General features: G+C 44.8%; 2 protein-coding genes across 5 annotated transcripts in view; one reads left to right on the top strand and one right to left on the bottom strand.

Moving 5' to 3' along the window:
- The window catches only part of TPP2 (tripeptidyl peptidase 2), a 60,840-nt gene extending 56,651 nt beyond the window's left edge, over window positions 1-4,189 (top strand). For both annotated transcript variants that reach the window (XM_043477708.1, XM_043477707.1), the window contains 2 exons: window positions 190-309; window positions 3,252-4,189. In XM_043477708.1, the coding sequence (XP_043333643.1) occupies window positions 190-309; window positions 3,252-3,341 (210 nt within the window). In that variant the 3' untranslated portion in view covers window positions 3,342-4,189. The remainder of the gene's footprint in view (window positions 1-189; window positions 310-3,251) is intronic.
- Window positions 4,190-8,709: 4,520 nt separating this feature from the next.
- Window positions 8,710-19,445, bottom strand: METTL21C (methyltransferase 21C, AARS1 lysine). Of its 3 annotated transcripts, none has more exons than XM_043478263.1 (5): window positions 19,435-19,445; window positions 16,922-17,040; window positions 13,117-13,268; window positions 10,824-10,941; window positions 8,710-9,366 (listed from the first exon to the last, which is right to left on the bottom strand). In XM_043478263.1, exons 2-5 carry the CDS (start codon window positions 17,028-17,030, stop codon window positions 8,972-8,974), a joined length of 774 nt encoding a protein of 257 aa, XP_043334198.1. In that variant the 5' UTR covers window positions 17,031-17,040; window positions 19,435-19,445; the 3' UTR covers window positions 8,710-8,971. The 3 variants fall into 3 exon arrangements, with proteins under 3 accessions (XP_043334198.1, XP_043334196.1, XP_043334197.1); XM_043478261.1 differs by lacking the exon at window positions 19,435-19,445 and adding an exon at window positions 17,617-18,384; XM_043478262.1 differs by lacking the exon at window positions 19,435-19,445 and adding an exon at window positions 17,249-17,609.
- Window positions 19,446-20,817: the final 1,372 nt, after the last annotated feature.

Genomic DNA, 20,817 nt, shown 5'->3' with positions numbered 1-20,817 from the left:
TCTGTTCTATGCAACACTGGAGTCTTTTAAAGACACTGATCTTTTAAAAAGTTTTAAAAATTGGCTTGATGTGATATGTTCATTTGAAAAGTTACACTTCTGTTAATGCTTCATTTCTTTCATTATTAAAGCAATATGCTTAAATTGTAAACTATCTGTAGATAAGCTGTAACTTGTTTTATATTATAGGTTTTGACATTTGCATACAAGCATGCATTAGTGAATAAAATGTATGGGAGAGGCCTTAAATTTGCAACCAAACTTGTAGAAGAAAAACCAACAAAAGAAAACTGGAAAAACTGTATTCAAGTAAGTAAATTGTATTCAGTATTTAAATCAGCAGTGTTGAGTGTCATTTCAGTATCGTTTAGTGACAAGATAGTTAGAAAGCCTCATGGGAGTGATAGGATAACACCAACTTCATCGTGACTTTTAATTATTAGTCTAATTTAACGTGATGTGAACAATACTATAAATGCACGAAAGATAGTAAGCTGTTTACTTGTTTTTTTTTTAAACATTTTTCACTTCTGTCCAGAAAACCTATATTTAGTCTCTAGTGTTTTCAACACAGGCAAAATGTGTTGCAGATTTTGTGTAGTTAGGAGATAGGTTTCCTTTATGAAGGAAACAAATAATTTATTTTAAATACATGTTGGCTCAGAGACAAAGTGGTTGAACTTTTAGAGTTTGTTTGATTTGATTTGTCATTTTAAATGATAGGCCATTTTTTATTTTACCATGTGTTATATGCAAGCAAGTTCTACTGTTGAGCTTTCTGCACAAATTAAATGTCAAGTGTAAAAACCTAGTGAATTCTGAAGAAATTGTTTCAGCCTAGCCTGGTCTTTGTACAAACATGATTAGTTTATTCCAAAAAGGTAGATGATGGTTGAGGAGAACTGGTCAAGCCAAAGGCGGCCAGGGGCCTGATCTTCATATTTCAGGTGGCAGTAAAAACTCACCTGTGGCCATTTTTGGTAGTTAAACTATGTGTGTTAGTCACTCAGTTGTATCTGACTTTTACAACCCCATAGACTGCAAACCACCAGACTCCTCTGTCCATGGAATTCTCCAGGCAAGAATACTGGAGTCGGTTGCCCTTTCCTTCTCCAGTTAAACGATAGCTTATCTTTACTCTTAGACTCTTCTGTGTATCTTTACCAAGTCAGTTCAGATTGTAAAACATTTTAAATTTTCTGTTTTATCAGAAAAAATGCTTTTGTTACTTTGGGGTCTTCATTGCTGCGTGGGCTGTTCTCGAGTTGCTGCGAGTGAGGGCTCCTCTCTGGTTGCGGCGAGCGGGCCTCTCATCATGGTGGCGTCTCTTGTCGCAGAGCAGAGGCCCCAGGGCGCACAGGCCTCAGCAGTTGCAGTTCCCGGGCTCTAGGGCACAGGCTTGGGGGTTGTGGCGTGCACCGGCTTAGCTGCTTCGAGGCAGGTGGGATCCTCCCAGATCAGGAATCCATCCCGCGTCTCCCGCCTTGGCAGGCGGATTGTTGACCTCTGAGCCACCAGGGCAGCCCCGTAAGATCTCAGTTCACGTCTTCAGACCTTTGAAGAGGTGGAGGGAGCTCTGCCTGGAGCAGCTGGTGGTGTCCTCCCATCACGGACTCTGTTAACGGAGCCCTTGTACTTGTGAAGCCAGCCGTCCACCAAGACTCACTCATCAGGGCACGTTCCACAGCTTGTCTCCGTCCGCTCGCCGGCTGGCTGTCCTCCACACAGCAGCTGGAAAGGACAGCTTCACACCCTCGGGGTGAAGCTCCAGCACATTCAGAGGACGATCCACGTTCTCCAAGGCTTGTGAGGCCCGTGGGATCCAGCTGCTGCCGCGCTCCCCAGCTGCAGCTCACCCACGTCTCACATCTCACGTCACACGTCACACGTCTTATGTCACACGTCTCTCGCGTCTGCCCTCTTGCTTCCCCTGTCCGTGTGACTGACATAGCTGCACCCTTCCCCCCAGAGGACCCGGCTGTATGGAGAGCTCGTCCCCAGATTTTCACAGAGCAGATTTCTTCTTGTCATGCAGATTTCAGCTTACAGGTCACCTCCTCAGAGATCGCGATCTTGACCATCTCACTTACCAATCTGTATTAGAGCAAATTTTATTTGTACTATATACCTGATATATTCTTAATTATATACTTATTTATTCATCTGTTCTGGAGAAGGAAATAGCAACCCACTCCAGTACTCTTGCCTGGAAAATCCCATGGGTGGAGGGTCATGGTGGGCTGCAGTCCATGGGGTAGCGAAGAGTGGGACACAACTGAGCAACTTCACTTTCACTTTTCACTTTCATGCATTGGAGAAGGAAATGGCAACTCACTCCAGGGTTCTTGCCTGGAGAATCCCAGGGACAGGGGAGCGTGGTGGCCTGCCGTCTATGGGGTCGCTCAGAGTCGGACACGACTGAAGCGACTTAGCAGCAGCAGCAGCAGCATTCATCTGTTTGATAGCTTTTGACTCCTGAACAGAACATAAGTTTCTTAAAAGTGAGAAGTGAGTTTGTTCAATGCCTTTTCCTAACGCCTAGAGCAGGGTTTGACTACAGTAAGCACTCAAAAAGTTTGCAGGAAAGAAAACTAGGGTAGGAGGGAGGAAAGGAGCAGGTCAAGTCATGTTGATGGGGAGGAAGATGGGAGGGAAGCAGGAAAGTCTCCGGGGATGATGATAATCACCAAGTAGTTTGGTTGGTGGGCTTCCCTGGTAGCTCAGTTGTTAAAGAATCCGCCTGCAATGCAGGAGACCCCAGTTCTATTCCTGGGTTGGGAAGATTCCCCTGGAGAAGGGATAGGCTACCCACTCCAGTATTCTTGGGCTTCCCTAGTGGCTCAGACGGTAAAGAATCCACCTGCAATGCGGGAGATCTGGGTTCAATCCCTAGGTTGGGAAGTTCCCCTGGAGAAGGGAAAGGCTGCCCATTCCAGTATTCTGGCCTGGAGTATTCCATGGACTGTGCAGTCCATGGGGTCGCAAAGAGTCAGACAGGACTGAGCAACTTTCACTTTCAGGTTGGTTGGTAGGAAAGCTGGGTGACTAGTAGATCATGAAGAACACTGGTTGGTAGGAAGGAAGGTTGGTGGGTGGGTTGGGTGATGGTTGGATGGATGAAAAGGTCTACCTGCTACTTCTTTATTATTGCTACATATTTAACTTGAAATTTACCCTAAATACTGAGCTTGGAACATCTATTTTTTAAGTAGTATTTTCATATGTTTTATTATTTTCATGTTTTATTACAGCTGATGAAGCTGCTTGGATGGACCCATTGTGCGTCTTTTACTGAAAACTGGCTCCCCATCATGTATCCTCCTGATTATTGTGTATTCTAAAATAGGAACCAAGACTTTACATTTTAAAAAAGAAAGTTTTATAGTGAATGGATATAAAAACAAATCTGTGGCATTTTTAGTCTAATGCATGTTTTCATCCGCTATCAAATACTGATTATTAAAATGATGTGTATTTATCAGAGAATTTGCTGGCGTGTGGCTTAATACATGTAAACCTAGACCTCTGACATCATGGTGTTTTCTTAATGCCTCACATTGCCGGCAGCGGGCCGTGCCCTGGGTGCCAGCACCGAGGACTTTCAGTCGGGTTGCGGCTCTTACATGCATGAGGGGATCTGAACAGTAACTTTTAACTGCAAACCTGTAAAATTCTATTTTTTATTTTATAAATGAACAGGGTTTTAACATGCTTGACTTTAATTTTTTTGAATTGTATGAAGGCCTTAAAAAAGCTACATTAAGCGTAGCTAAAATTATTTATTGGACTAAAAAGTAACAGAACTTCATTTCCAGATTTTTTTTTTTTTTTTGGCAAACGTTTACATTCAGTTAAGGGGAAAAAATAAAACCGGCACAAATAAATGCGTGGCAAATGCTGGAGCATAACTGCTTCAATCACTCTTCATCTTGGAGTTATTTCAGGCCAATCATTCTTAGTATCTCTTGACGTGCAGAGCATCAGAATGAACTAATAATACATGTAGAAGTGCCAGACAGCTTAAATCTGTATCAGGATTGTAAAGATACCCATATGGTTTGTTTATTACAGTTGAAATAATGTAAACAACGTGAATAAATGTGCAAAACCAAGATCGCCGTACACCATATGCACTCTGATACCTTAATTTTTTTTATAAATAATAAAGTGAATATTGAAGCTTCTTAAAGTTGGTCTTAATTTTTCATGAATAAAATTTGGGGTTAGAACAGAAATAATATATTAAACCTACAGATAAAAAATTCAATATGAAGTAATTTAATTTATAATGTTTATTATAGGCTTGCAATTATTTGAATATATTTCCAAATCTTTTATGTGATTAACTTGTGTATGTTTAATTTTATTATTTTTATCTTTCTGGCTACTATCCTTTCATCTTTCTCCTGTGAAATAAACACACAGAGACAATATTAAAAGGCCTCTACTCACTTATAGCAAGTATGTGTGTGCGCTCATGCGTGCATGTGTGTGTGTGTGTGTACGTGGCTTCTAAATCTTCTTTCCTTAGATTTCACTACTGTAAAAGGCCTGCCAGAGATCTGGTCTTATTAATCATTCATAACTGTTTTTTGAGTAATTGACTCCTCTATCTGATGAGAACATTAGACCCTTGATGAAAAAGTGCAAATATGCATGCAGGCATTTTGTAGTTTCTGAGCCATCTTTGTTCATCTAAAGTTTATCCATGAATAGCCACATTCATGTTTTCTCACACACACATACTTTCACCTCAACATATACAGGCCCCCCCATACACAGGTTCAATCCAGTCAGGAAATTGAGAAGTTCAGAAGGGGTAGGGTGACTCCCCAGGGTCATGCTGCTGTCTGACCACTAATTAGAGAAAGTGTTTTACAAGTTTGCTGTTTGCTCCGAAAGAACTTCCTGCCACACAGCCTCAGGCTCAGCCATGGGTAGTGCTCGGGTCTTCGTGAGGATGCATTTAGCCCCGCGACATGTGTGGCTGACATCCAGAAATGTGACAGCTTTCAGAGTCCCTCTGAGCATCTCATTTACCTTTAAACTTTTGAATTAGTCCCGGCAGTCGTCCGTCATCTCAGGCAGCCACAGAATTATACAGTTGCTTGTAATTATCTCAACAAACAGCCCCGGGAAAAGGCTTCTTGGTCTATGAGAGCACTGAGTCCTATACAAGGTGGCCTTGTACATGGGGTTTTCTGAGAAATGACTGAGTTTTGAAAAAGTTGCTTCTGAGAATTTTTGTCAGTTTTCTCATAGCTTAATGGAGGAGATAATTTTCAGAGGTACTCTTTCACTGACGGAAGTTACACCGTTTCATTGAAATCACACTTTTTTTTTTCAAGAACATGACTTTAGTATCCAATTTTAATGTAATTTTAAGAGTAGAAACTTCCTAGTAATAGATTTATTTTGAAGTACTACCTTCTGAGTTGTGTCAGGATATAAGGAATCCTAGAATCCTTCACATACTTTTTATGTAAAATCACCATTGTTAGAGAGTTCCCTGATTTCTCACTTTGTTGTTTGGGTTTTGGTCTCTGCTATATTTTTTAATGTGGAAGGAAAAATTAAGCCCATGGTGGGTTTTGGATGCACTCTTTAAAGAAAGTGTGAAGTTCCAAGTGCAGTGAGCCGCCGGGCCTTCATGACAGGCCAGGTCCGCAGGAGCCTGGTCCTCTGGTTCCGTCATGGTCCTGACGTAGTGAGGGGCAATCAGGTGGGGTACCAGTCTGCAGAGAGAGGTGATGAATGACAGCGCTTCTTAATAGAATGTATGATACAGCATGAATGTGTTTATGATACACCATAAAATTCATACACAGATGAATTTTTTTTTAAATAAGAGTCACATCTGGCTCTCTGTTGTACCAAGGACTTTTGTATCCAAATACTACTCTTTCAATGAGATACAAGTCATTCTCAGATAATTTAAGTTCGCTGTGGAAGTTAGAGATAGGTCCACAGGCTGGCAGGATCTGCTGTGAACTGTTTATCCTAGGAAGACCAGTCCCTCAGTTTTACCCGCGGGCAGTGACACGAAGCTGCCTTGTTGGCCCCTTTTTCTGTCGAGATCGCTCAGTGCCTCCATGCTGACAGCCAGACCCAAATGCGTCCCAGGAGAAGGTATCTTTGGCAAAACTATTACATTTCTATGAGATTGATACCTGAGGTAAAGTGATAACCTTCCTAAAAATTTTTATTGAAGTTCAGTTACACACACACATACATTCTTTATAGTCTTTTCCATTGTGGTTATCACAGGAAAATGGTTTTGTTTTTTTTTTTTTAATCATGCCACATGGCTTATTGAGATTTTAGACCCTGACCAGGGATCAAACCCACACCCTCATCAGTGAAACTGCAGAGTTCTAACCGCCAGACCACCAGGGAATTCCTAAAATGGTAATTTAATGGTGTGTACATTTATTTTTTATACGTATTTACTTCAAAAAAAACATGACGTTTAAAAAAGATGGGGAATTACTAAATTAATTTGGAAAATGTACATCAGCCTCAAAAAATGCTTTACAAGTTAACACATGATAACTCTCATAAATACAGTGTTCAGTGGAGAAGCATATCATAAAAGAATATACACAGTTAGATTTCATCTATATAAAGTTCAGAAACGGACAAAACAGTCTTTAGGGACGATCATGATTCTGACCAAAATTTTGTTAAGGATAACTTATCTCCTGAGGAGATAAATTGTTTCAGCAAATTGTTTGCTGGTTGTTTCGGTTTCAGAGACTGTCTTTACCAATAATTTACTTAAGAAAGGTTCGTTGTGAGAATTAAGTTACAAGCCAACAGCATACAGGGTCCATCATCTCTTAATAAGCCCATAGAGAAATACTACAAAGCAGCTGATGGTTGATTCAAATGATTACACTAGCAAAATAGTGCTATTACAAATTGAGACCGTTTTCCTCTCTGAGGTGCTGGTGGCCAATGTCTGCACCACACCATTGAAAACAGTGGAAAGAGCTGGATACGGATAAACACCTTCTGAACGAAGCACTAGGGGCTGGTACACAGTGTGCTCAGCACTACTTCCAGGCCCTTAGAAGACACCCGTTTCCTCGTCCCAGCACCGTTTTCTGTATTTTTCAGTTTCAGCCAGTGTTAAACCTATTAGTTCAGTTCAGTCGCTCAGTCGTGTCAAACTCTGCGACCCCATGAACTGCAGCATGCCAGGCTTCCCTGTCCATCACCAACTCCTGGAGCTTGCTCAGACTCATGTCCATCAAGTCGGTGATGCCATCCAACCATCTCATCCTGTGTTGTCCCTTCTCTTCCTGCTTTCAATCTTTCCCGGCATCAGGGTCTTTTCCAATGAGTCAGTTCTTCGAATCAAGTGGCCAAAGTATTGGAGTTTCAGCTTCAGCATCAGTCCTTCCAATGAATATTCAGGACTGATCTCCTTTAGGATGGACTGGTTGATCTCTTTGCAGTCCAAGGGACTCTCAAGAGTCTTCTCCAACATCACAGTTCAAAAGCATCAATTCTTCAGTGCTCAGCTTTATATTCCAGCTCTCACATCCATACATGACTACTGGAAAAACCATAGCTTTGACTAGATGGTCCTTTGTCGGCAAAGTAATGTCTTTGCTTTTTAATATGTTGTCTAGGTTGGTCATAGATTTTCTTCCAAGGAGCAAGCGTATTTTAATTCCATGGCTGCAATCACCATCTGCAGTGATTTTGGAGCCCCCCAAAAATAAAGTCTGTCACTGTTTCCACTGTTTCCCCATCTATGCCATGAAGTGATGGGACTGTATGCTATGATCTTAGTTTTCTGAATGTTGAGTTTTAAGCCAACTTTTTCACTCTCCTCCTTCACTTTCATCAAGAGGCTCTTGAGTTCCTCTTGGCTTTCTGCCTTATATAAGGGTGGTATCATCCACGTATTTGAGGTTATTGATATTTCTCCCGGCAATCTTGATTCCAGCTTGTGCTTCCTCCAGCCCAGTGTTTCTCATGATGTACTCTGCATATAAGTTAAATAAGCAGGGTGACAATATACAGCCTTGATGTATTCCTTTCCCTGTTTGGAACCAGTCTGTTGTTCCACGTCCAGATCTAACTCGTGCTTCTTGGCCTGCATACAGATTTCTCAAGAGGCAGGTAAGATGGTCTGGTATTCTCATCTCTTTTAAGAATTTTCCGGTTTGTTGTGATCCACACAGTCAAAGGCTTTGCATAATTAATAAAGCAGAAGTAGATGTTTTTCTGGAACTCTCTTGCTTTTTTGATGATCCAATGAATGTTGGCAATTTTATCTCTGGTTCCTCTGCCTTTTCTAAATCCAGCTTGCACATCCGGAAGTTCACAGTTCACATACTGGTGAAGCCTGGCTTGGAGAACTTTGAGCATTACTTTGCTAGCATGTGAGATGAGTGCAATTGTGCAGTAGTTTGAACATTCTTTGGCATTGTCTTTCTTTGGGATTGGAATGAAAACTGACCTTTTCCAGTTCTGTGGCCACTGCTGAGTTTTCCAAAGTTGCTAAGTTAAGCCTATAACTTTTCTATTACTCTGTACCCTCTCCTTTTGCTACAGCTAAAATCTGTATGAAGTAGAGTCTTTGAAATAAAATACATGGACACTGCTGAGCTCAATTTCAAAAAGCACATGGTGAAAGTATACTGACAAGTTTAAGACCATGCTCTCCAGCAGAAATAACAAGGGGACATCCAGTTGTTAATGTGTTTGTGTAAAATTTATTAAACACTTAACTGAGAACTCTAGGAAGCCAACAAAGCTACTTTCATGTTTTCATGCTATTCCTGTGTATATCTAGATTAACCAGATAATCCTAAATAGGTTATTTTAGAGAGTTGCCATAATAATCAGGTTTATTCTAGGTAGATACGTGGATTCTACGCACTACCTTCGCCATCTTATAAAATTTCTAACACTGTTCAGCAGACACACTAATGGTTTGAAAGGCATTTTGTTTTGTTCAGTCCCATTTTAGTATTCCTTTAAAGAGTTTGATCGATGACTCTTGAGATTCAGCCAAGAGTGTCGTGTCAAAAACTTGCTTGAATTTATCTAAAAATTCATAGTCGGTGCTGAATCTGAACTTGTTGGCCCAGAGCAGCACCGTTCCTGGCTGGCAGAGGTATGCCATGGTGGCAAGCAGCTTGTCCAGAAAGTAATGGTGGTAGACCACGTCAGAGGCCAGCACGTAATCGTAGGAAAGCGTGGACTTGGGGAAGGTCTGCTCCAGGCCCTCCCCCCACACCAGCTCCTTCACTTCCGGCAGATACGTGGTACAGTTGAACGTGTTCTTTAGGAGATTGTATTGTAGGTTCCCCAGCACATCAGGCAGATCTGTTGCCGTGACTTGAGCCCCTAAAGAGAGAAAGAAAACCTGTCATAAGTACCTGGAAGCACCTGGGCAGCCCAGTGGACACATACTCTCAGGGGGAAAATGGCGCTGGGTTTCCCACCTTGACCCTGTGGACATCCAGGCTGGTTTCTTTCTCATGGGGTAGACCCCACGCTGTGCCCTGTAAGATGTTTAGCAGCATCCCTGGTCCCCATCACGAGATGCAAGTAGCACCTCCCCACCCAACCCCCAAGGCATGATGCTCAGAAATGTCCCCTGACATTGCCAAATGTCCTTCATGGGTCAGACACCACCTCTGGTTGAGAACCACTGAAATAGAATAATGTTGCCATCTTTTAAGAAACTGAAACCATGGCACAGGGGAACTCTGCTCAATACTGTGCAATAATCTAAATGGGAAACGAATCTGAAGCAGGATAGATGCTGTATACATATAACTGAATCATTTTGCTGGATACCTGGAAATATCACAACATTGTTAATGATACTCCAACAAAATAAAAAATAAAATTTTAAAAAATTTTAAAAAACTAAAACAGTGGTATAGTTTTGGGAGATTTCAGAATAATGAACACACCAAGGTTTTGGGCTTCCCTGGTGACTCAGAGGGTAAGGAATCTGCCTGCAATGCAGGAGAACTTGATTGCTGGGCCAGGAAGATCCCCTGGAGGAGAGCGGGGCAACCCACTCCAGCATTCTTGCCTGGAGAATCCCATGGACGGAGGGGCCTGGTGGGCTATAGTCCGTGATGTCGCAAAGAGTCACGACTGAGCAACTAACACTTTCATTTTACTATAATAATGCGTGGTGTTTTCCTTCTAAAACTGTGTTTATCTGAAGCTTTTGGTTTTCTCTTCTGGAGAGTATCTGCACCTTTCCACAGGGGATGATCTATTCTGTATGATTCTCCCCCCTATTAAATGCATTAAATTAATTTTTAGGCATTTTAAAGCAAGTGATCAGTGGTCACAAAGTAGATCGCCATATTTCCAGACGGATTTTGATAGAGGTGTAATCGCGTAGGCAGAAGTAGACCAGACACACCCACTTCTTATGCAGAGTCCAAGACACACAGCTGGCATTTGGGATATAAATCTGTCTTTACCTTGGATTCACTGACGTTTTTTTTTTTTCAAAACCTTAGTTACGATAGTTGCAATGAAAAGCAGGACACAGCATAACATAGCTGTTTACAACCTGTTTACAACTCGAGAGTCACCCCTCCAGAATGTCAACTTTCTCACATGCTGAGCAATGGTTGGATGTTAGCGTCTCTAAGATGCAATTATTTTATCTCGGGGATAACAGGAGTCATTCTGGCCTGGACGTTTGCGGGGACTCAGTGAGGGCAAATCACAGCCAAGCACCTAAACCACAGCCCATCATGCAGTCAGCATGTATTATTACTGTTGTTCTGGTAAGCATCTTTTGAAACAAGGTCTGGAATAGACAGACACACCTAGAATACTGGCCACAATGGAAACGAGGCCTGGTCCAGCACCGATTTCCAGTATCTTAGCACCTCGGAGATTGAGTTCCTCTGTGTGTTCCTCCAAATACTGGCACAACACCATGGCCTGGAAAACATTCACACTTGTCACTGGATGCTGAAAACCAGAGACCCCAGTCCCCACCACCAGTGAACTACTAGAAGACACATTCACACTTTCAGCTTCCTCAGGGGTCCATAGGAATCAAAGCACACATGCCATGGCGTGTTTTGACCTGTGAAATATGAAAATAGCAACTTGCATCAAAGGAACTCAACTTGCTAAAGGGCCGGTATCCGCAGACTCTTGATCAACCCCCAGGAGGAAGAACAGCTCAGGTCTTCCAGAAGCAGGAGTCGAGGGACCGCAGGACAGCAGCCCCTCGCCCTGGGCAAGTTGCATCAGTTCTCCACCTGCTGGAAGACCGCTGGGCTCTAAATTCTCCAACACCTCCGTCCTGAGCCCATCAGCCAGCAGGCTGCCGTCCCCTCCCCACCCCCGCGGACCTTGACTGATACACTGGACAGCGGGGCAGTCACTTTCATTTTAAGTAACTCATCTAAGAAACACTCTGGTAGGACAGCGCTTCCCAGACTCTAGTGCACACTCGGATCACTGGGGAGCCTGGTTAAAGACGCCCTGCCGCGTGCAGTAGGTCTGGTGGGGCTCAGGACTGCAACTCTTAACAAGTCTGCCTTTCTAATCAGCCAGCCCATGGACCACGCTTTGGGTGGTAGCCAAGAAATTGCATACTTTGCACAGTCAAGACAAAAACAAACCCAAAAATAAAAAACCCAGGTGAATACATTTAGATCCATTTTAGACAGAAAACCAAAGGTCCCTTTCCTTCTTCTTTCACTGCCTTCTGCCCACCTCCTACCCTGACTGTGAAGAGATGAAAGGAATTTGATGTATGCGGATGCAGGAGGTGTTTTGTGTGAGCCAACGGGGGGTTCAGCTAGTGATGCTGGGGGGCCACAGAGACTGGGGGAGTGAGCGTGAGGGCGTGACCCGGGTTGGGAACGTGAGTCCTAAGCTGAAGAACCAGTGTGAAAGCTCAAGTGTGCACACACCTTTAGCCCTCGCCTTCCAACAGATGCTCAGGGCTCGTCGTGACTCACTTTCTATCTGGGGCCGAGGCTGAAGCGGCAGGGATGGAGGGCGTCCAGCATCATGTGAGACACACTGGCCGCACTCACGGTGGCCTGCCCCAGGGCGGGTGGCAAACCCAAGGCCGTGGGTCTGTCCATTTCATCCTCAGCTCCTCTCAAGGGAGTTGGAGGGCGCAGCCGGGAGTCGGGGGATGGAAACTGAGGCACAGGTGCAGGGTGGCTCCAGCATCCAACCCATGGCAAGAGCTCACGGCTGGGGACTGACGTTTTGAGGATAGGCGTCCTTTGGATCTTGAGAAAGGATCATTGTGCAGAGTGGGGGTTTCAGGATTCGGAAGAGCTTCACCAGGGCCACCGAGACTCATGTGTGATTTGAGGGCTTCCGGAGCGGTGGCAGAGGCGCCCTTCCTGTGGGGCGTGCCCTGTGAGAAGCTGGCCTGGTGGGTGCCACCTGGGGATGGGTCTTCCGGAAGGAGCAGCTGCATCTTTTAGCAAACCCTCCTCCACCCCCCCAGGGCTTCCCTGGTGGCTCAGACGGTAAAGAATCCACCTGCAATGCAGGATTCCTGCATTGGGAAGATGGAATCTTCCTGAATTGGGAAGATGGGAAGATGTCCTGGAGAAGGAAATGGCAACCCACTCCAGTGTTCTTGCCTGGAGAATCCCATGGACGGAGGAGCCTGGCGGGCTACAGTCCATGGGGTCACAGTGTCCCGACACGACTGAGCGACTAACACGTTCACTTTCAGCCACACCGTAAAAGGCGAGGGACCCCCTGAAGGTTGTTAGACCTGGCCCAGAGATTTTGCCCACTGCAAAATCTAAACCCTAAAGACTTTTCTTCTGATTTTCTTTCTTAACAATTCATATGAATTTTTCATCCCACTTCCCAATATGCTCAAGTTTATGTTAATGTTAAAAAAGAGGGTTTCAAGAAACACAGCGTGGCCGAAATGGTTTCTAGGAGAGAGGATGTGTTCTTGCAGCTTCTAAGCACACGAGCAACACCCTTGGGGGCATCCGGAGACCCTCCATCTGAGACGCAAAGAACGTTAAAGCCCTTGGCTAGGCGCCCAAGGCAACACAGTTGTACAAAAGTGCTGTTCCCATTCCCAGAAACCCTGACGCCATGATGTCACGGCTCCCTCACCCCTGGCCACACCACTGCTCCATAACTCTCGATGGATTCTTGAATGACAATCTTCTTGCCCACAAACTGATAATACTCCTGGGTGTAGCTGGCGTAATTTGTAGGAACAAATTTCTGGAGGCTTCGAAGCGATGCTTCTATCTCGTTAGAATCTGTGGGACCAAAAATAACAGGTTTTATGATTTGTGAAAGTGAAAGTCGCTCAGTTGTGTCTGATTCTTTGCGACCTCATGGACTATACAGTCCATGGAATTCTCCAGGCCATAATACTGGAGTGGGTAGCCTTTCCCTTCTCCAGGAGATCTTCCCAACCCAGGGATTGAACTCAGGTCTCCTGCATTGCAGGAAGATTTTTTACCAACTGAGCCACAAGGGAAGCCCAAGAATATGGGAGTAGGTAGGCTTTCCCTTCTCCAGGGGATCTTCCCAACCCAGGGATCAAACCCAGGTCTCCCACATTACAGGTGGATTATTTACCAGCTGAGCCACAAGGAAAGCCCCCCATGATTTGTGGGTCCAGTGCAAATACACTAATTAATGGTACAATTAGTCAAATGGGAAGAGATTGAGCCATCTTCTAGAAACAGAGAGTAATGTTATCGGTGACAATGGCCACAAATTAGCTCAGACAGAATATCATGGGGTGACTGGGATGGAACAGTCCAATGGGGAATTTTATCAGATGACACAATACTAGCGGATGCCCTGGGCCCCTCCCTCGATTTTGGACAGAGAGCGGTGTGGATCCGCCCCTCGCTCTGTTTTGGCAAGAGGAGGAAGCTACACTACCAAGCAGAATGGCAAGACTGAGCCGTCTGCAACAAGGAGGACCCGGGCAGGCATGGACCAGACTATTTTTAGGTCTTGAAGTGAAGTAACATCCCACATGCTGGCTGGAACACGTTCCTTAAGTCCTCCCACCACCGCTCCTCAAAAGGTACAGGTCACCCAAAGACGAGCCAGCTCCACAGCCCTGGGGGGAGGCTGTCAGATGAGCCCCGACTATTAAATTACTCTTCCTTTAAATACTCCTTGACACTCATGACCCATGCGAGCGGCGCTCAGATATCATATAAGATGGGAAGAAAAGAGCACCTGATCAGGGATGACATCATGGAAGCCCAGAATGTCACAGGTTTCCCAGAGGGTTTCAGCATTTAAAAAAAAAAGAAAGAAAGAAAAGTGAGTAAAAAGGTCAGAACGAGGAGGCTGCGCACATGCGGGGGTCATGTGCAGAAGAGGGGGGCGCTGCAGGTGTCCCCAGGGGGAGGCATTGGTAGCGAGGAGTTTGGGGGGGGACTGTGTGTGAGACCAGCCTTTGTTGCCTGAGCTGTGCCTGGGGACAGGTAACCAGGGATGGAATAGCAGAAAGGAGCTGTCAATGAGCTTGGGAAGGGCTCTAGTCAGAAATATACATTCAGGAAGGAAGAGGAGGCTGAGTGCAGGGTGAGGGGCAGGGGGCCTTTGAAAGAGCCAAATCGGGGGTCCACCCCTCGGAGTTCACGTTTCACTGAATTCCGGCTGCACTAGAGCAGTTCTCTGTTGCAGCTTTCTCTGCAAACCCTTCTAAGAGGGTCACAGTCAGAAGAGTCTACACATGTGGAGTAAGCACTTAGAAACATTTACAAAAACTTTACCATGCCTGTTGAATCTGATTATGAAAAACTGAAGCTTGTACTGGGCATGTATGCCTTTGTACGGTTTTTCATGTTGTTTTTCCAGAAAATACATTTGTGTTGCATTTTATATAAAAAAAAGTGTTCAAATGGCCTTTGATTGTAGTGTGAGCCAAGTGACCGGTTTGTAAATTAGCAGAATGATGCCTGCAGCTCTCGGCCATGGGTTCTGATCTAGACTATTCCAGCCCCGGAAGGAGAATTCTCTGTCCTGACCACAAAGACAAGAAACCCCGACTTTCTCGAAGCTGGCAAGAATCTGCTGAGGCACAGTGGCCAAGTCAGTCCTGAGACATCCTCTTTGCCTGTCGTGTGCCCTAGAGAGACCCTGGGAGAGAAGGGGGCCTATGATCCTCACCAACTTCTTATAAGGGAAGCTACTGACATCTAACAACACGAACCTCAAATTTATCACCCGGCAAAGAGGACCCATCTTCTCCCACAGGCTGAGTGGCTGACTCTGAGTTCTGGTTTCAGAGGCAGCAAGAAGGCAGAGGAACAGATCAAGTGGTGCCCAGGAAGATCCAACAACCAGGCTGGGAGCAGTGAGGAACCACTGACGTGTAGGGTTTGGTCGTCACCACGGTGACAATGCTCCCAACATGGCCGTCCCGGGGAAGAGACGCCGCTGCTGAGCATCATGGGCGTTTCTACCACGGATGCGACATCCACCAACAGCCTCAAGAGCACAGATCATCGTAACATATGTAGGAAGATAATTCGTAATGGGACATGAGTATTTATTACCTAAGTTTTTTCATATAACTTTCCCTTTTATGTAATCCATTTCGTTGTATGTTTATATGACTTAAATTTTAACAGTGGCCATGTTTAAAAACCAGCTTGCAAAAATTCCCAAAATGCAGGAGCTGGTCCAGGCCATCGGGTAAGAGGAGGGAGTCCTGGGCTGCGCTCCTTCCATCTCAGCCTCTGGTCACTGGAGCATGCAGACCGTCAGGGACCCAGGGCACTTCCTGCCAGCCTCCAGCCCCTCCACGTTGGCCAGACCGGTCCTTCTCTCCTTCTCACAGATCACCACATGGAAGCTAACTTTTCTCTCAAGACTACTGTAGGAAAAATCAATGGGCTGACTTATAAATGGCTCATCCTTTCACAGGATGACAAATAATAAGCTGATGGTCTTCCTTTCTGGGTCAACATTGTAAAGAAACATGGGCATAAAAATATCCTCCTATAAGACCCCTTTCCTTGCTACAAAGATAAAGAAATCTATGTTGCTTGCACATGATTTTCATTTATTGTACCTATGCTCACCTGTGGGAGCTTTCCTGGTGGCTCAGACCATAAAGAATCTGCCTGCAATGTGGGAAACCCAGGTTCGATTCCCTGGGTCAGGAAGATTCCCTGGAGAAGGGAATGGCAACCCACTCCAGGATTCTTGCCTGGAGAATCCCATGGACAGAGGCGCCTGGCGGGCTATAGTCCATGGGGTTGTTGAGAGTTTGACACAACTGAGCGACTCACACACACACACACACACACACACACACACACAAATGCTCACCTGATAGTTCTAGAGAGGTCAACTTTTGGAGATAGGCAGAGTCGCATTTTTATGTAAACAACTTAGTAAAAATAAATACCGTCCTGGTTTAGCAGATTTGAAACAGAATGTCCCATGATCAATGACTGTACATGTTTTAAATGTTATAACTTGGCTCTTATGACATCATTTGTTATGTCTGTTACTTATTTCCTACTGATTCGCTGTCCAGAAATGCAAGCCTGAATGGTTATGTTGTCCTCATGGGAAAATGGCTTTGCGAGGATTCATTGTAGACTGCAGCTGCCAGGAATACATTTTGGCCAAGAGCAGGAAGGAATCTAGATTTCATTTCTTTTCTTAAAGTTCTTGTTACCAAAATCTGACTCTCCTAGAATTTGGAGAAGACAAAGTTGTGGACTTTGATAGGTAAATAACAAAAACATAGGGACTATTACCATTACTGCCATGCTTCTGCTGATATAAAGGCATTCTTCTACCGTTTCATGATCAGAAAAAGATCTAGAGTTAAAAGGAAATGGACTGTCTGGCCCCTGAGGCTCACTGGAAAATGCCATCCCCAGGAAAAGAAGTGAGAGGGTGGAGAGGTGAGGAAGGAGGTTACCTCCTGGGGGTCTGCTGGTGTCATCTGTGTGCGGAGCCTCGTCATCCGGGGGGCTCGGAGCCTCGTCCAGGGGCCGGGGCTGCTGCTCGGAGCTCAGACACGCATCCATCACGGGGCCGCTGGGGAGGAGAGAGCCGGCCAAGTTGAGTGCTCCGCTGGGTCTGAGTTGCCCAGAGCCTCCACAAGGTGCAGCTTATCGCCTTAGCATCTGCTGAGCCGGAAAGAACACCTGCTTTTCAGCTTAGTTCCTTGGACGAGGAGAGCAGCCGCCCCGAGCTGCCATCCTGGTGCCACAGAGCAAAGTGGAAGGAGACCAGGAAACATTACCCCAACTTTCCTGTGCCTGGAGAAAGGCAGAAACAGCCTCTGGTAGCGAGACAGGCGCTGCCTCGCTGTGGTCTGAAGCGTATCTCTAAGAGCTTTGGGGACTGAATGTTGATGAAGAAAGCCTGACCCAGCCGTACATGTGATTGAGGCTATCTTGTGGATCGAGGGTTGATGACATCATGCATTTGGCCCAAAGGCAAGACTGCTCCCTTTCCATCTGAGGCTTTAGCACAAGACAGTAGAAAGCTCTAGGGGCTGAGCGCCAGGAAGCCGATTGGCTTCCCAATTTGACTCTTTGGCGACTTACTTAATCCCCTCCATGCCATTTCCTCATCAGCATAAAGGGAAGGATAATGATATCTGCCTACCTCCTAGAGCCGTGGTGGGAAACAGGAGAGCAAAAGTGAAAACCAGCTCAGGAAAACCCTACCGATTCACGGAGGGGGAAAAAAGAAGGACCTAGCTGGGGGGATCATTGCTCAGCGTCCAAATAAGAATGCGTGGCATTCCTGCGGGACTCCACGTGTTGCTGCCAAGCTCTGTTCTTGTGCTTTTAGCGTATCAATTCATCTCATCTTCACAACAAACCTATGAAGCAGATGCTATTATTACTCCTCTTCTCAGATGAGAGAAATTCGGGCACAGAGAGACTCGAAAGCAGCCTGGGATCACGCAGCCGGCCAGAGGCAGAGCCAAGAATCCGGTCCAGGAGATCCAACTGCAGGAGCCACATTCTTGACCATGAGGCGGGACGCAACCCAAGTTGTCTCATTTCAGCCATGGGTTTTCTGGCTGATTTTTTCCCTAAAGTGACTCATAACGCTTAGTTGTCACAGGGATGTTTTCTAGTCTTTCACTTTTTTTTTTTTAAAACAAAATGTAAATCATTTTCCTTACCAACTTTTACACTCCGCTGTTGCCCCATCATATTTTTTTTTGGCCAACCTCGGACAGCAGCCAGCCACACTGGCCACATGGTTACTAATTATTCTGCACCTGGAAGGGTTGTGTGCCCTGCCATCAATGTGCAGCAGGGCTTCAAACATGGAGGCTGCTGTGAATGTAATTTAGCATTTTCACTTGCTCTAGAATCAAACTTTCAAACTGTGCTGGAGAAGACTCTTGAGAGTCCCTTGGACTGCAAGGAGATCCAACCAGTCCATCCTAAAGGAGATCAGTCCTGAATATTCATTGGAAGGACTGATGCTGAAACTGAAACTCCAGTACTTTGGCCACCTGATGCAAAGAACTGACTCATTGGAAAAGATCCTGCTGCTGGAAAAGATTAAAGGTGGGAGGAGAAGGGGACGACAGAGGATGAGATGGTTGGGTGGCATCAACCGACTCCATGGACATGTGTTTGAGCAAGCTCCAGGAGATGGTGAAGGACAGGGAGGCCTGGCACGCTTCAGTCCATGGGAGTAGAAGAGAGTTGGACACGACTGAGGGACTGAACAGCAACAATAAAGAATCAAATATTTACCCCAGTTTGCCCACTCAAAAAGTTTTTTTCTCTTGCAGATACTTACTTGCTTCAGCTTTTTAACTTGTCCCCAACTCCAGGAAGTTAATTCTTCCCCTAAAAGATAGCTGACTGGTTGTTGGTAAGTACCTAGGACATCTTCAGGACAGGGGTCTCAGCACTCGGGGACGGACCCCACATTGGGATGTTGGCTCTGCCATGTACTATCTTTGTTGAAAATGCAGATAATGGTGATTCTGATCTCAGATGATGGTTGTAGGAATTAATCAAGGTAATCTCTGCAAAGCCTCTCACACATATAGTATTAGCTGCTACTCTCATCTCCAAAGCCAGAGAATAATCAGGACGATGCTCTTTACAAGACACCCTCCCAGCACCATGGGACCCCGAGCATCACATAAGACATTTCTTCATTTTGCATGCAAGGAAAGGAGATCTGTTTTCAGTTCAATAACAAGTAATAATTTTCCTTGTGGCATGAGATGACTCCCTTCCCCATTATTGTAGTTGACATGAAAAACTAACTTTTCCTCCAAAAAGCAACCTTGAAAATAACTACAGTAATCTACCTAGGGTTCATTGTTATCTCAGTACTCCATAGGCTCTATATCATATGTTAGTATTTAATAGAGAAGTTCTGAAAAGGACTTCTTGTTAGTACCTTCAAAATAATTTCAGACTGTTAGTTTCAACAGATCTTTACCTTATGTAGCAGAAGAGAGTTGAGATTTCTGTACAGCCTTGGGTCCCCAATGTCTTATATAGGTCTGCACCTGAGTGGATTAGCATTTTATGAACAAAAGCCAGCCAGTGGAAGTCCAAGTTATTTAGGGTAGCATTACCCACCAGTACCCAGACATACTATTTTGCTAGAATTTTCTCCTTCTCTCTGTGACTTTCTCAGTTTTCTCTTACACACACACATACACACATATGATTTTTTCAACATGAGAAGGAATCACTCTCAAAAAGATGAAGAAAATCACAGCAGCAGAATAGACCCTTTTCTGTATGGTATCCAGAGGCTGTGATGTGGACTGAAATGCAGACTTAACGTTTCACTTTGAAGAGAAGTGGAGGGTGGACAGTTGGGGTTTCGAACAAACCTGCACACTGGATGCTCATCAGCCCAGCTCCGGTGGGGAGTGAAACGGCCTGCCTGGAGTGGTCTCTCTCCTAGACCCCGATTCCAGCAGCCAAAAATAACAGACAACTCTGCCCAGAGGAGGACTGGAGAATGTCTATCCATAAGAAAGGGCTTCAGTGAAAGGCTTACAGTCGTATAAAGAGTAAAGTTAGCTGGGGCAGGAGTGAATGAGAAGTCAGAAAACTCTTTCCAGAAAAAAGCAAGCTGTTGTCATTGATTTCATTGAAATAAAAGGCAATTTAAAAAAGAGGAAAATCGTGTGCTCATTAGGTAGCCTGGAAACACTCAGAGTAGAAGATAGGGCTTGTAAACTAAAGCCTTAGGCAAATAGGAATTTAAATAATCCTTCACATATATGAGGCACCACGCTTAACCAATGAGCTGAGTGAATGATTTAGTTTGAATAGATCCGAGCCTATATTTATTTATTTGTTACCCTAATTTGGAAGCCTCTTCTCTGCTGTCACTTTTTTTCCCCTAGTCCATTTCTTTTCACTTTGGGTCTTCATCTAGACATGCTCTGCTTCCCTGACTGTCTTCTCTCCTCCTCCCATAAACGAAGGAGGTGACCTGCAGTCTTTTTCAAGTCTGGCATTCAGTTTGAATGCTCTCATTCCCCAAATGGTCCAGTCCTGACTGTGGCGTCCTGCACTTTGGTGACTCCTGTCCACCAGGTATCATCACCCCTTGTAGAGACAGCAGTCAGAGGGCCATCATCACACTTCCACAGATAACTCTTCAAAACTGATCGCAAGTTATACCACTATGTGGGTGTGCATGTTTACACGCACACACATTTATTCTGCATGCCTTACAATGAAGAAAAAGACAAAGGGAAAAAAAGATGTTTTGGATACCTTTAATTCTGATATCTGGGAAAGGAAGCCTGGCCAACATTTTTTAATGTCAACTTCTAGGCTTTTTTTTTTTTTTTGCATA

Source organism: Cervus canadensis, chromosome 9, assembly GCF_019320065.1.
Source record: "Cervus canadensis isolate Bull #8, Minnesota chromosome 9, ASM1932006v1, whole genome shotgun sequence".
NCBI classification, from domain to species: Eukaryota; Metazoa; Chordata; class Mammalia; order Artiodactyla; family Cervidae; genus Cervus; species Cervus canadensis.
Note: the sequence above shows the minus strand (reverse complement) of the source record. Positions and strands in the feature narration are given on the sequence as shown.

What these genes read in the sequence shown, in the direction of transcription:
- METTL21C (XM_043478263.1), bottom strand. Translation starts at nt 17,030, where the DNA reads ATGGATGCGTGTCTGAGCTCCGAGCAGCAGCCCCGGCCCCTGGACGAG. An exon ending in CACCAGCAGACCCCCAGGAG is followed by an intron (nt 13,269 to 16,921) that starts GTAACCTCCTTC and finishes TTGGTCCCACAG; the next exon opens with ATTCTAACGAGATAGAAGCA. An exon ending in GAGCAGTGGTGTGGCCAGGG is followed by an intron (nt 10,942 to 13,116) that starts GTGAGGGAGCCG and finishes AATGTTTTCCAG; the next exon opens with GCCATGGTGTTGTGCCAGTA.